This window comes from Setaria italica, chromosome IV (genome assembly GCF_000263155.2).
Source record: "Setaria italica strain Yugu1 chromosome IV, Setaria_italica_v2.0, whole genome shotgun sequence".
NCBI lineage: Eukaryota > Viridiplantae > Streptophyta > Magnoliopsida > Poales > Poaceae > Setaria > Setaria italica.
The window spans coordinates 32,655,763-32,669,905 of record NC_028453.1 but is presented as its reverse complement, the minus strand read 5'-3'; the positions used below and the strand labels follow the sequence as shown (position 1 = coordinate 32,669,905).

The window sequence follows — 14,143 nt, the reverse complement described above, 5'->3', positions numbered from 1 at the left end:
GTTGTTCCAACCTATTGGCGTCTCAAGAAGTGAAGGCACAGCTCTACCCTTCCTTCTTTCTTCTTTTTTTTTACTTGGAAAATTCTGCAACTACTCTAGTACTTTCTGCTCCTTCCATCTGGTTGTATTGTATGCTCCATCTCGATGATGTCTAATTGTTTTGCTCTGGCAGGGCGTGCTGGTGACGAATTAAGTGGCTGAGCAAGAGACGGTGGCTCGATCGATGAACACCACTGGCGAAGGTAAGCCTCTCGAAGTCTCGAACTATTTGTCCATCTTCAGTTTTCTGCTGGCAGTTGCTCATTTGTTGATTGGCAACTGCGATAGATGTGCGTGCACATGTTAAGTTAAAGCCTTTCGCGTTTCGTTATTCATTAAAAATTTGTTAGTTGACTCCATACATATGTTTGTGAAAAGGGTAGCAGGTGAGGCTAATCCTCCAGATCTAATAAAAAGTGCCAAGTTGTTGTCCATCGTCATCAGTAAACAATGGAGCAACCAAAGAACTCTCCTCTTCTTCTTTCTCCTCTGCACAGTCAGCTCAGGCTCCTGTATTTCTTTCTCCTCTTAATAAAATACGTATCAAAGCACGGTAAAAAAAAACACTCCTCTTCTTCAATTTCTGGGTACGGTTGATTTTGGGATGATGAATGTGAGCTTCTCATGTATAGATGCTTCTTGTTTCAAAGAAACCGATCTCAGCCTGAGGGGGTGTTTGGATACTAGGTGCTAAATTTTAGTAGTGTCACATCGGATGTTCGGATACTAATTAGGATGACCAAATATAAGCTAATTATAAAACTAATTGCAAAACGCTGTGCTAATTCGCAAGACGAATCTATTAAGCCTAATTAATCCATCATTAGCAAATGGTTATTGTAGCACCACATTGTCAAATCATGGACTAATTAGGCTTAATAGATTTTTCTCGCGAATTAGACTCCATCTGTGCAATTAATTTTATAATTAACTTATATTTAATACTCCTAATTAGCATCCAAATATTCGATGTGATAGGTGTTAAATTTTAGTGCAACGTATCAAATACCTCCTGAGTCTCTTCTCCCTCCTATTCCATCCGTAGCTGCGCCCCACCCTACTCCCGTGCCAGATGGTGGCTGCGCCAGACGTGGCTTCCTATCATTCCTGTTATATTACATGCACCAATCGATAGACAATAACTCAATCTAGCTAGAAGCTTAAGACGATGGCAATTGTGCTAGAAGAAGCCATCTTGATTGGGCCAGTGTGGGTACAAAAATGGATGCTTTGTTCCGGGCTCTTTTTTTTTGTGTTTCGAGATGCAAGCTTGTCCATGGTTATTCTTTTCTGCCTTGACTCGCCAATGCAGCAGGCTGAGGTGCTGGACTATGCTACTATGTAAGATCCTGTTTAGATCTACCTATCTAAAATTTAGCTGGTTAAAGTTTAAAAATTTTCTTTTAGCATGTTAAATTTTAGTTGGTTAGTTAGGGGTGTTTGGATCCACTAGATAATTGTTAAAAATAATTACCATGCTACCCTTCATTAATTGCACCTCTATCTCCCGAGACGTATGTACCAAAATCTTCTGTTGCTCTGTTCCGTCGTTCTGTATCTCGCCAGGAGCTGCTGTTGGTGTGCTCCGTTGCTCTGTACGTCGCACAAAGTAAAGGGAAAAAATAGAAAAGGTTCTTTCAAAGGCTAAAGACAAACAATACCAGAAGCTGGAACACAGAATAGAACAAACACATACTCACTGCACAACCGATCAGCCATGCCCCCACACTGCCCAGCGCGTCGTAGCCCGATGTACCCGGACCCGCCCTGCAGCACCCGCCGCTTGTCGCCGCCGACGGTGGCCATCCCGGCCACGTCGCACTCGCCCACTCCGTCCACGTCCATGTACTCCATGCACTCGCCCACCGTGCCCCGGCATGCGCGCCCGCTACTGATTGCGCGCCGCACCACGAGGTGGCCGGCCAGCAGGTCGCCGGCGCCCACGCGCCCGCCGACGCCGGTGCCGGTGCCGGCCTGGCAGTTGTAGTAGGAGGCGCCGCGCTGGGAGCAGGGCACCATCTCCGGTTGCACCATCTTGCGCCGCCGGCCCTGCAGAAAGTGCCGGCGAGAGGAAATGGAGTGACGGCAGGCTAGGGTCACGGCAGGATGGATTTGCGCGGGAGGAGGGAACCTGCGGGAGGGAGAGGAGGAGTGGCCTGGCGGCGGCGCTATGTTACGGAGAGATGGGGATTGCGGCAGGGAGAGGAGTTTTTTCGGGAGGGAGGCGCACGGGTGGGAAGGAACGGGGGGGTTGTACCGAGGCAGTGGAGGGGTAAAATTATCTTTAAACATTTTTATTTAGATTTAGCTAGTTTAGCAAGTCGAAATCAGCTAAAGGGCTAAAGTTTAGCTGGATGCCTCTCTAGCTGGATTTTAGCTGCCCTGGATCCTTAGGGTGTTTGAATCCTGGAGCTAAAGTTTAGTCCGTATCACACCGGATATTCGGATGCTAATTAGGAGGACTAAACATGAGGTAATTACAAAACTAATTGCAGAACCCCTAGGCTAAATCGTGAGACGAATCTATTAAGCCTAATTAATCCATCATTAACAAATGTTTACTGTAGCACCGTATTGTCAAATCATGGACTAATTAGGCTTAATAGATTCGTCTCGCGATTTAGCCTAGGGGTTGTGAAATTGGTTTTATAACTAGTCTATATTTAATACTCCTAATTAGTGTCAAACATTCGATGTGACAGGGGCTAAAGTTTAGCCTGGGATCCAAACACCTCCTTAGCTGCTAAATTTAACCAGCTAAACCGTAGACGATGATCCAAACAGGACCATACTATTTTGCCATCAGAATATGTACATGCCGGACAGGAAATTGATTTAACATCTGTCTGTGCTCGTGACAACGTATGGGCCATAAGCTAGTTTTTGGTAATAAAGAGCCTAGCCCATCATAATTCATGGTTGATTGTCGTCGAAGGGACAAATTTGCATAGCTCACAGTTTGCACAAGCGCCATCTTGACATCGCTAAAAATAAGCTAGTACTTTAGTCTGACAGTTTGCGTACTTTGTTTGCAGGAGTGGTCTGGTGCGTTTCAAACGCAGATCAATACAAGCAGCTGTGCAAGAAATGTACATTGTTATGGATCAATATATTTCTTCATCCAAACAAAACAGTAAGAATTGTGGAATTTTGTGTGATCGTGGCTGCTGTGGTTCTGCTTATCCTTTTGCTCGTTGGTCCCTGGCGCCGCCGCTCCCGCAACCCGATCGTCCTGTACGCAGTCAGCGGAGCGTACCTGCTTTCATTGCCTCTGCTTTCATACACGCTGGGGCTGATGCAGGGCGTCGTCAAAAACGAACTGTACCTGGTGTGGGCTACATTCCTCATCCTCCTCATCAGCGGCGCCAACTCGGTGTCTGTCCAGAATCTCGATGAGAACAAGCAGTGGCTGAAACTTATCCTGGACAATGTCATGTACCTGATCTACGGTGGTTCGACCGTGGCCATCTTTTTCGTTGACGCAACCAAAGGGATGACCATCCGTGCCGGAGCTCTGTTGATCTTGTTTACTCTACTGTCAATCAAAAACTTCGAGAGGATAATTGCTCTCAAACTAGCCAGTGATCCACGGAGCAGCGGCAGCCAGACGGTCGCCCGCCACATGAAGGACTATGAGATGGCGCTGGGGAGCGCTCCCGATGATTATGACCCTCGTACCATGCGGGGGTATAACTACCTTGTTCATCCCTTCCACGTGAGCCTGCCAACAGGACCTAGACAAGACCACATCCAGACAGCTTCTGATGAACTAATCACCTTGCACAAGATCTGCCTCCATGGCAATGGCGTTCTACAGTCGTCCGCTGAGGACCCAGCGATCTGCCACTTGAAGGACGTCTGCCTTTCGTTCGCACTATTCCGCCTCACGGTGCGACGATACTTCGGGTATTCTTGCGCTGAAGCTGGGATCGCCAAGACTCGTGACCTCGTCCTCCAGGGGCTCTTGCGGGAAATGGAGGATGCCAAAGACTGCAAGAGAGCATTCCAAGTGATCGAGGTGGAGCTAGGTTTCCTCTATGACTTCTTCTACACCAAGAATGCAGTAATCATGATCCGCGGAGAGATACGGTCCGCTGTTCTTTCACTCTGCATCACCTTGCTGAGTATATTCATCGGGGTATATGCTCTCATCGACCTCGAGCCACATGAGGAATATTGGGAATTTGGATTTGTTGCCACGGAGAAACAAGGCATTATTGTCACCAAAGTAATATTGTGTGCCCTTGCGATATTTCAACTGCTGCAGATAGGGATGTACTGCGCCTCTGATTGGGCAAAAGTATCTCTGGTTTGCAAGTACATGGCAGAACCCGCATGGCATGGGAACTCATACATTGGGAAACTTTTCCTGTTAATCGGACAAGTTTCAATCTTTCTGGAGGAATGCAAATGGTTTGGCCGCTGGGAGAACAAGATCGGCCAATACTCACTCATGGATTCTTTCAGATACCCTGATAATCAGTTCTTGGAGAAACATAGTGAGCTTATGACCATGTTCCGGGAAGGAAGAAAAAAAGGACAGTCCATACCAGTGCCCATGGAGGTGAAGAAAGCGATAGCATGGACTCTCAAGGCCTCAAATGGCCAGATTGCAAACGGAGCACCGGCACTTGTGAGGCATGGCATGCCTGAGCTGTGCTGGGCATGTCCAACCAACAATGAGTTCACTCTAGCTCAGGTTATATTGTTATGGCACATTGCAACAAGCTACTGCGAGATATCAGAATCGAACCGAGTCAATGTGCAACCCACAGCACAAACCAGTAATCCGAAGCTTGTTGCCACCAGCTTGTCCAAGTATTGTGCATACTTGGTCAAGTTCGCCCCAAAACTGGTTCCTGGCAGTCCAATAGAGACAGAGTCCACGCTTGAGGAACTAGTATACGAAGCAAGAAGAGCTTTCAAGGTAAATCCGGATATATTGACATTGTTTGGGGAGCTGCAGCAACAGCACAACGAAGGAAGGGCACGCGATTGGATGTTGGCCAAGGGCGCCGTACTTGGGATAAAACTAGCGAGCATGGAGGACCAGGTGACGCGGTGGAACCTTCTCGCAGATTTCTGGGCAGAGCTGATGCTGTACATCGCCCCATGTGACAATGTTGCTGCCCATATAGAGTCTCTTGCTGAAGGTGGCGAGTTCGTGACACATGTTTGGGCTTTGCTTATGCATGCTGGCATCCTGGAGCGTCCTGCTGCTCATGCCATCTAATCAAACTGAGAAGTCGGGGGCAAGAACATCCGCAAATAACTGTCCTCAATCCTGTTGTGATTGCTATTTGTGTATTAAAACGTCGTTATCATGTGTGACTGTGTGAGTAAAGACAATGAAACCTGGTTGTATTGTGAGGTCCGCACGTATGCGTTGGGTTCATTTGGTGCTGAAGTGTTGTAACCCTATTTATTTATCTGCCTAGCTGGTTGCATGTGTGCCTGTGTTTGCAAAATGGATGTCCGTTTCTAAAGTGAACTTCTCTAGGGTGAAGCCGCCTGAAGCACTCGTGAGTGGCATGAGTGAACTTCTACTTGGGGCGATGAGCTGCATTAGTTAGCAGCAGCCTATGTCTTCTCAAATCATGTTGGTAATAGTCTAATAGACAATAATGACAACTTATGTCTATTTAAATACTTTCTCTTTTTTTTACATGTCACATTTGCTTTGTCCTAAGTCAAACCTGTCCAACTTTGATCAAGTTTATAGAAAAACATAACATCTACAATACCAATTTGTTTCATGTTTCATTGAATAAACCATGGAATATATTTTGATATTTGATAGTGTAGATGTTATATTTTTCTATAAACTTGATCAAAATTGAACAAGTTTGACTTAGGACAAACAAAATATAACATGTTAAAAAATATTGTATAGAACAATGAGGATGGCTATTGTACTGATATATTTGCGGTTGGAAGGATTCACGGCAAAGTTTAACTCGATCGCCAGTAAAACATTGAGCCTGTTCGCTTCAGCTTATAAGCCGGCTGAAAAGCTGAAACGGCTGATTTGTTGTGAGAGGAAAATACTGTTTGGTGGCTGATAAGCCGGCTGAATAAGCTGAAGCGAACAGGCCCATTCATCAAAAAGTGGTTCAGCTAAACTTGTAAGGCATAGAAATTGCCTTAACCACCTAGATCATTCGTACATACAGTCAAATAAAAATTCTATTTGGATGCCACTAACTAAACTTTAGCTGGCTAAATTTTAGCTGTTTGGATCCCCTAGCTATAATTTAGCTAGTGTCTTAACTATCACCCAGCTAAAGTTTAGCTGCGTGCTCCCAGCAAAACAACTAAATTAAGCTGGTGGGATCAAACATGGACATAGGAGTACACGAGGGACGACGATGCACTCATCAGAGCTTACGATTCCATTACGACCCTGGTCCCTAGCTAGTCGAGTGCCACCTTTCTGCAGGGGCTGATTGAACAATTAATTATTCGGCTGTGGGAGAGAATCATGTAGGGTAGCAGCTATTCATCATGCAGATAATCCTAAAACCAAACAGTGAGAGTGTTTTGTCCTTATGGCCTCATTACTGATCGAGTGAACTGCAATGGTTGAATTGATGGTGTGCCCTAGCGTCATGGCCTCACAGCTGATCAAGAAAGCTTCCATCAAATCACATGCCAATAGACCACGATGCAACACTCATTAGGGAACGCTCGTGCCATCCAACGCTCACGGCATCTACAGTCACCGCCTCTCAGGCCTCCAGCACAAACATATAGTCATTTCGTTTCATAAATAGTATAGCTAACTGGTAGATACCATCGATCGATTGTATTATGCTAGTTAAACTTCAAAATGAGGTATTATGATCTTGATTCCAAGATAATGTGAGAGACAGCATGGTAAACCATCCACTCACTGAACAAACTATACTAACAAAACTCTGACATTGAAAAGGCCATGTGTCTGTTACAAGCTGATCCTGGCGAACCCGTTCAGGGAAGGTAGGGGATTCAGCCATTCAGGCATTCACAATCGACATCCATCTATGTTGAGGGGAGAGACATCATGACATGAGGTACGTACAGATAAGACGGCAGCGGTTGTAACTGAGCCTTAAGTAAAGAAACGATGGTTGCAGCTACAAACATAAAAAAGACTTACAATGCTGCTTACCATTCTGCGTCTTTTCAAAGCGGATACTTGCGTTGTGCCGGGTGGGAGTATGCATTCCCAATTACAGTTATTGCTATGTATATATGGAGAATTCGAGATACAGTACTCTCCCTTTCTTCTGCAGTGGCAAATCAAATACTGGATTTTGAACAAATAGCATCCAAGAAATGCAGCAATGAGCTGTGCTGATGCCTGCAACAATTTCTCGCAAGCGCTCCCATTTCCAGTTGCCAACCCAGTAACAAGCTGCGATGGCAATGTGGAATGCAGTGCGAGCTGTCAGCAGCAGCGCAGCTTGGAACGGGAAGGGAGCCAAACCAAACACATGAAAGCACACAAGCTTAGCTTCTCATCTGCACAAAAACTGCATGAAGAGCACACAAGTTTAGCTTCTCATATGCACAAAAACTGCATGAGCGGCCGGCGTCCAGTTATAAATGGTGTGCTACTAACATACCCTATCACGTAATAGGTAAACTTATCTTCTCTTACAAGGTCTGTCGATCATCTGACACTGAAGAAAGTAGACAAGTAATATAACTGCATCAATCATGAGACATTGGAGAAAGCCAAGTTGATAAGTAGTACAACTACATCATGTCACTACAAAAGTACTCCATGGTTTCACATGCTCCACCATGCACTGAAAGCGTCCATCGTTGGAGATTAGCAAGAAAGTATCAGTTGTCGTTGGAGATTAGCAAGTATCAGTTGTCAATCAAGTACATGCTAGTCAATGGCCACTCCCAAAAACAATCAAGTATCAGTTGTGAAAGATTGCATGATTAAAAAAATACTACTCACTGATCAAACCATGCTAATACTATGCAATAATTATATAAAGACGGTCTGCCTTCTAGTTAGGAGCAAATATGTTCAGAGGCAGATAGAGAGATTGTCATTTCCTAATTTATATCCATCATTGTCACAACTCCAAAATGCCATCCAACAACCGTCAAAGGAAACAGCAGGGCATGAAATACATATAGATCGCTGCAATATATATACGCATATCCAAAGTCCAAACTTAAGTCCCACATCACAGGAAGCTCAACGCTAACCAGCCCTACACTCAGAGACACGACTATTTTACTAGCGACACAACAGCAGCCAAAGCACACGATGAAGCTTAAAGCCAAGGATTAATCCTCTGTAGGCAGACATGTTAGAAGTCTCACTGCATTCATAGCAGTTTACTTTCAAATATCAAAGCCAGAGTAAACGCCACTCCCCCTCAGGAGCCGTTTCTCCTCCTCGACGTAGTTCTTCCCTCTGCTGGCCTGCCCCCGATCCCTCTTCCGCTTCTCCTTCTGCGAGAAGGAAGCATTCTTATGGTCTTTCTCTAATAGTAATTGGTTCAGCGGTGCATTCTGCACACCGATAAGCTTCTCTCCTTCAGTTACTGCAGCCCTTGTGCGCTCCCGTTCTTCATAGGACTCAGGCGCATCTTCTTTGTCATCACGATCTTTTCCAGTGGACCATGACCAATTAGATTCCTCCTGGGGACGAACTGTCAGGACAGATGGACCACCGCGGTATCCATGCCTGCTCAAAGCACTGAAATCCACACCACCAGTTTTCTTCCTCTTTGACACGGCTACTGTTCAAGAGCTAAAATCAATGTTAAAATAAACCCTAACAATGAGTTATCATACTTAGAACAACAATCATCTGGAGTTCATATTTACTGTTGGTACTTGCTATTTAGCAAATAAAACTGTGTCGGCTTCAACAGTACCAAAATAGACAAAATAAAAAGGCCCAACTTGTTTGCTAATCCAACTTTATGGAAGGGAACACTGGATCTATGTAAGCATGATACAAGGGATCCGATGCCCAAAGACTAGCTAAGTGCCGACCAGAGGTGGTCAACCTATGGACTTCTTCAGTAGCCCAAATTAGGGTCTCAGCTCTCACAGGGTGGACAACGGCGTCTAGACGCCGATGCTCATCATCACTCCCAATCCTTTGCTGATCCCACCTTTTCAATAGGACATTAGTGAGGTAATGCAAGGGTTGTTTGTACAACTGCTTCAGTGATCTGGCGAGTCCCATCCATGATGTGAATGGGATTAGGGAATCACGGTAAGCAGGAACCGGAATGTGCTTCATGTAATGTTGATACATTTCAGCCCTCCTGATCAGAGCACCTGCATGATCCCATTACTACATTAGAAAGACCATTCCTGAGGATCTGCAACAGCTCAGTCCATGTCTCAGAGGTGCCCAGTTAAGAAACACAAGTTTCTTTCCCCAACGAACATTTCTAAATCTCAAATTTAATACTTAGTTGCAAGAAATGCATTGAGAGTTGTTATTTGGCTATAATTGCAAAAAACAAAAGATGCAATAAAACAAACCACAACTATATCTAAAAGTGCATTGCTTATTTGCACAAACTCATACTTGGAAAGATCCAGAAACAAATTTCCTGAATATATTGGCTAGTAAATCTGCAGCTACAGTAGTAAACCAGCTGAGAGTGAGAACTTGGGCTCAGCTAAGAGAGCCATTTTAGTGCTATCACAATCTGGAAAAAAAAAAGAAAAGGAAAACCTAATGGTTCCAAGAAAATCCAAGCTGCAACTGTATTAATATGCAACCATCCATCAGTTTGGGAAACTCAAAACTTCAATCCAAATAACTTGAGGACAAGATTACACAGGACAAGCTGACAATTCTTCATTGAAATAGAGATAGCTAAAGGTAAACAAGATATCATAGACTTCACTCAATTTCTTAGAGTGATACCTGTTCAATCTGTTTGCAAGCAAACCTAGTTTTGTAGGGCAAACAGATATCAACTAAGCACGTCTCTCCAACAACTTGCTTTATTATTTCTTCTACATTCAATTTGAACGCACAACAGTCTTCATAGGTGGTTCAGAAAGAAGCATTCATGTACACGTGGCAAATATAAAGCCTATGACCTATGTGAACAAACTGTTGAACAAACAGTCTTCATGTGAGCTGATATGTACATGAACAAACTTCACAATCACAGTAAATCAGCAATCACCATATCAGCTCATTACCTACCCACGAGTGAAACACACAAATGCGAAGTGATTCACGGATCAAAAGCTCTCACCTTCTGCTGGTGAAGCAGCTTTGGAGGAATTGGGCAGTCTAAAGGCGTTCCAACCATTCCCCTTACCAGCCTCATCATCAGAATCCGAGCTCAGGGAATCATCAGAAGACACGTCCTCCGCTTCCTCACCCGGCGCCCCCCTCTTCGTATCTAATAACAACAAATAGTGTCAACAGCACTCCATTGGGAAACAATCTTCAGAGATAGAAAGTAATATGTGTTTATACTTTACAGATGGCCAATACAAAGCCTATAACCTATGTTGCATCATTGGGAAGGTGAAAGGTGAACAAGCGACCACAGTTCACCAACGCACAGACCAGCCTACTCATAATTGGGCAATCAATCATCTCAGGGCCAAAGCAGAGCACATAAATTTCAATAATCGCAGTGGAGTAGTGGACGCATATGCAAAGAGATTGGTGTACCCGGAGTCAACAAATCACAGTATAGCTCTCACCTTCTAGGCTTCTACCTTAAAAGAAAAAGAAAAAGAAAAAGAAAAACCTCTCACCTTCTGCTGCCGCAGCAGCTTTGGAAACGCTCCCGAACTTACCCTTCCCGGCCTCTTGGTCGGAATCCGCGCTTGAAGAACCGCCGGAAGACACGTCCTGGGGCTCCTCCCATGGCGCCGCCCTCTTCATATCTGATACCCACAGACGCCGTCAGAGCCCCTCCATCCAGAACCCGCTGAGAACGCAGAGGAGCAGGGGATTGGCGAGCTCACCTGAATCAGAGAGGAGAAACCTCGCCTGAGGTGGATGCGGTTGGGGAGGAGACTGTGGAGGAGCTCGCCGTCGCAGGTCGCCGGCACCGGAGACAGATCCCGAGTCGAAAGTCGAAACCCTCGAGGCCTCGACGGCTTGGAGACCTCTTTGGGCTTTTGAGTACAGACAAGATAGAGATTCTAATTTTGGGCCGGCCTAGTAGATAAAATTGCTCACCCGAAAGAAAAAGGCCGGCCGATATGGGGAATATGCAGCATTAGGCCCAGTCCATGGAACTCTGCTCAGTTATCAAGATTATGCTCCTCCCAAAAAAAGGTTATCTCTAATTAGAATATATAACAAACGAGGCGACCTCGGCGAGTAATCGCAGCATCCACGTCGGTGTACCTTGGATCGGCGCTCAGGATTGGCCATCGTCTCCGCAGCGTCGCTTTAATGTACGACCCACGTCAACGCGTCATTGCAAGGAAAAAAAATCTCCCCGTCTAAAACCATGCAGCGCCGCCCGACTTTTTTGTTTTTTATTCGAAAATTCTCACAAATAGGCTCCTGTGGAACCAATTTCAAAAATGGATCCTTAGCTTGGCGCCATCCATGATGGCGTCAAGCTACAACGTCTCGACGCCAGCCATCCTGGCGCCAAGGTCTATACATAGCTGCTGACGCGGATGCCGATGTGGTGGGGGCTTGGCGCCATGGATCTTGGCGCCAAGCTTGGTGCCGTAGATCTTGGTGCCGAGCTATCTACCTCGTATCTCTACGCGTTTCGAACTAAACAAGTATAATTATTCCAAGGAGTATGCAACAAACTAAGCTGTGGTTCAACTAGTTAAGAGGTGGGCTTCTTATCTTAGAGATCTAAGTTTGAACTTTTTTCTACATTTTATCATATCGACCGGAAACGCGAGATCTTTACGACAGACCGGCGCCAACCCCGTCGCTCGTCGAGGGAACTGATTTTTTTTTCGTAAAATAAAGTTGCACCGTTTGTTTACCTGTACAAAAAATAAAGAAAAAAATAAATTGTAGAAAAAAGGTTCAATATCGACCGGAAACGCGAGATCTTTGCGACCGACCGGCGCCAACCCCGTCGCTCGTCGAGGGAACTGATTTTTTTTCGTAAAATAAAGTTGCACCGTTTGTTTACCTGTAAAAAAATGAACTCAGGTCTCCAGGATAGGAAGTCACCCCCTAACCAGTTAAACCATAGCTTAGTTTGTTGCATACTTCTCGGAATAATTATACTTGTTTAGTTTGAAACGTGTGGTACATGGTAGATAGCTCGGCGCCAAGATCCATGGCGTGCGCTATAATGGATGGCGCCAACCCCCCCACGTCGGCATTCGCGTCAGCAGCTATGTATAGACCTTGACGCCAGGATGGCTGGCGCCGAGACGGTTTAGCTTGGTGCCAGCATGGATGGCGCCAAGCTAAAGGTTCATTTTTGGAATTAGTTCCGCCAGGAGCCTATTCGTGAGAATCTTTCGAAAAATAAAAAACAAAAAAGTCGCCAGCGCCGCCCGTCTTCCTCCCCCGTCGCTGCCCACACCTTCTCCTCTTCCCGTTGCCGCCCTCAGATCATGGCGCCTCCTCTGCCTCCTCCAACCACCGCACTGGCTGCTCAACTCTTTCCCTGATCCCCTCGAACCTTCTCGTCTGGTTGCAGGTACGTGCCTCCGTGCGCTCTCGTTGCCCGCCGCCGCGTGCCATTTTCTCCGGGCCGCCGCACTCGCGCCGTCGCGCGCACGCTCCTGCCGTCGTTCGCCCTCCTCTCTCCGGCTTCGCACGCGCGCGCACCCTTTCTGCAGCACTTGCCGTGGGGTGGAGCCTTGCTATGGCCCCCCAGCTCTCCCTTCCTCGATCTTCTTTCAGTCTCGATACTCTGTGTAGTTCTGCACTTCTCCGGTTAGCACCTGGCTGAGGTATTGCTTCTCCTCTGTCCTTTGTATATGTTTTGCCTTGTAAATGCAGATTACTGGACAGGTTATGAATTATGATAGGTAATGCCTGCTGTACTGATTTGTGTGCCATAGTGTTTTCCTTTTCATTTTCTCGGTTTGACTGGTGACTTTTGCTCGGCAAATCAAATGTGAAATGCCTATTATAGTAAGGCAACAATCTTGATGATCCTGAGTTCTATATTGTCTTCAAGGTGTATGATAAAATGCCGGAAAGGTGAGCGAGGTGGATTTGTATCTGAACAAAATATGTGGTGTTTTCTATTTTATTTAGGCAATAACGTTGAATGGATCACTGCATGTTGTTGTTCAATATGTTTAATTCAGTACTCAAATTATAGAAATCTCTTCTGTAAAATGTCTATGGTTCTACTCATTTGGTGTGTCAAAATGTTAATTATTTTATTTTCTTTTTGGTGCAGAAGTTTTGTATGGACAATGCGTAAGTTAGTAACTGCCATCATTTCTAAACGAAAATAGTTTCTTTCATTTTCCACATTTAGCACAGGATCATTCAGAAGCATGTTCCCTTCAAGCCCTCCAATTTAATAGAATTATATGAATCTAGAGTAGACATTCCTCTACACATCAAGTGCTTTTGTTGTTGGAGAATAATCCTTGGCACTATCTACGTACAAGATAAAAACACCATAGGTTTATTCAGCTGTGGTATGCTGCCATGTTAATGACATATGTAAACATTTGCAAAAGAAGAAAAGAAATACCACTCAGGCTACCTGTGTTGGTCTTTACATCTGTGTGAGAGCTATTGCCTAGCTTCTCTTCCGTTTTTTCTCCCTTATTTCAACATGCTTATTTTCTATTTGTTCGTTGGTGTCAGGGAATATACATAGTGATTATGGGAAATACAATGGACTGATGGAGGGATGTGCAGTCAGCAGCAAGCAACGATTGTGGCTAGAAAACTGGTATGAGCAGCAACATAACAGGCATGGAATCTTTTTCTCTCTCCCTCCACAACTGTTTTATGCGAATGGTAGCTAATTAGGACTATATGTTGCTATGCCTTTTGTGGCTGCATTCATTAGGTAGTTCCAGATTGAAATGGAAATGATTTCCCTATGGCATCTTTATAATTAGTCGCTTTATCTTAGTATTACCTTGGTGCATGATATGGTAATGATAGAAAAATATGTGCAACCAGCATAGGTAAAGA

General features: G+C 45.0%; 3 protein-coding genes across 6 annotated transcripts; 1 reads left to right on the top strand and 2 right to left on the bottom strand.

Annotated features, from left to right (window-relative positions):
• Window positions 1–5,490, top strand: LOC101785782. 2 transcript variants are annotated; one of them, XM_004965766.3, is made up of 3 exons: window positions 1–35; window positions 173–242; window positions 3,075–5,490. In XM_004965766.3, the coding sequence occupies exons 2-3, from the start codon at window positions 224–226 to the stop codon at window positions 5,270–5,272; spliced, it is 2,217 nt and encodes a 738-aa protein (XP_004965823.1). In that variant the 5' UTR covers window positions 1–35; window positions 173–223; the 3' UTR covers window positions 5,273–5,490. The 2 variants fall into 2 exon arrangements, with proteins under 2 accessions (XP_004965823.1, XP_022681422.1); XM_022825687.1 differs by lacking the exon at window positions 1–35 and adding an exon at window positions 50–98.
• On the bottom strand, window positions 1,248–2,063 carry LOC111256952. Its single transcript, XM_022825688.1, has 2 exons — window positions 1,736–2,063; window positions 1,248–1,632 (listed from the first exon to the last, which is right to left on the bottom strand). The coding sequence occupies exons 1-2, from the start codon at window positions 2,056–2,058 to the stop codon at window positions 1,518–1,520; spliced, it is 438 nt and encodes a 145-aa protein (XP_022681423.1). The 5' UTR covers window positions 2,059–2,063; the 3' UTR covers window positions 1,248–1,517.
• Window positions 5,491–8,074: 2,584 nt separating the features above from the next.
• LOC101785106 (protein RDM1) lies at window positions 8,075–11,168 on the bottom strand. 3 transcript variants are annotated; one of them, XM_004965764.3, is made up of 4 exons: window positions 11,008–11,168; window positions 10,795–10,926; window positions 10,281–10,430; window positions 8,075–8,789 (listed from the first exon to the last, which is right to left on the bottom strand). In XM_004965764.3, the coding sequence occupies exons 2-4, from the start codon at window positions 10,922–10,924 to the stop codon at window positions 8,389–8,391; spliced, it is 681 nt and encodes a 226-aa protein (XP_004965821.1). In that variant the 5' UTR covers window positions 10,925–10,926; window positions 11,008–11,168; the 3' UTR covers window positions 8,075–8,388. The 3 variants fall into 3 exon arrangements, with proteins under 3 accessions (XP_004965821.1, XP_012700530.1, XP_004965822.1); XM_012845076.2 differs by having other exon boundaries at window positions 10,837–10,926; XM_004965765.3 differs by lacking the exon at window positions 8,075–8,789 and adding an exon at window positions 8,826–9,339.
• Window positions 11,169–14,143: the final 2,975 nt, after the last annotated feature.

What these genes read in the sequence shown, in the direction of transcription:
- LOC101785106 (XM_004965764.3), bottom strand. Translation starts at nt 10,924, where the DNA reads ATGAAGAGGGCGGCGCCATGGGAGGAGCCCCAGGACGTGTCTTCCGGC. An exon ending in AGCTGCTGCGGCAGCAGAAG is followed by an intron (nt 10,431 to 10,794) that starts GTGAGAGGTTTT and finishes TGTTGTTATTAG; the next exon opens with ATACGAAGAGGGGGGCGCCG. An exon ending in AGCTGCTTCACCAGCAGAAG is followed by an intron (nt 8,790 to 10,280) that starts GTGAGAGCTTTT and finishes GCTCTTGAACAG; the next exon opens with TAGCCGTGTCAAAGAGGAAG.
- LOC111256952 (XM_022825688.1), bottom strand. Translation starts at nt 2,058, where the DNA reads ATGGTGCCCTGCTCCCAGCGCGGCGCCTCCTACTACAACTGCCAGGCC. An exon ending in GCTGATCGGTTGTGCAGTGA is followed by an intron (nt 1,633 to 1,735) that starts GTATGTGTTTGT and finishes TGCGACGTACAG; the next exon opens with AGCAACGGAGCACACCAACA.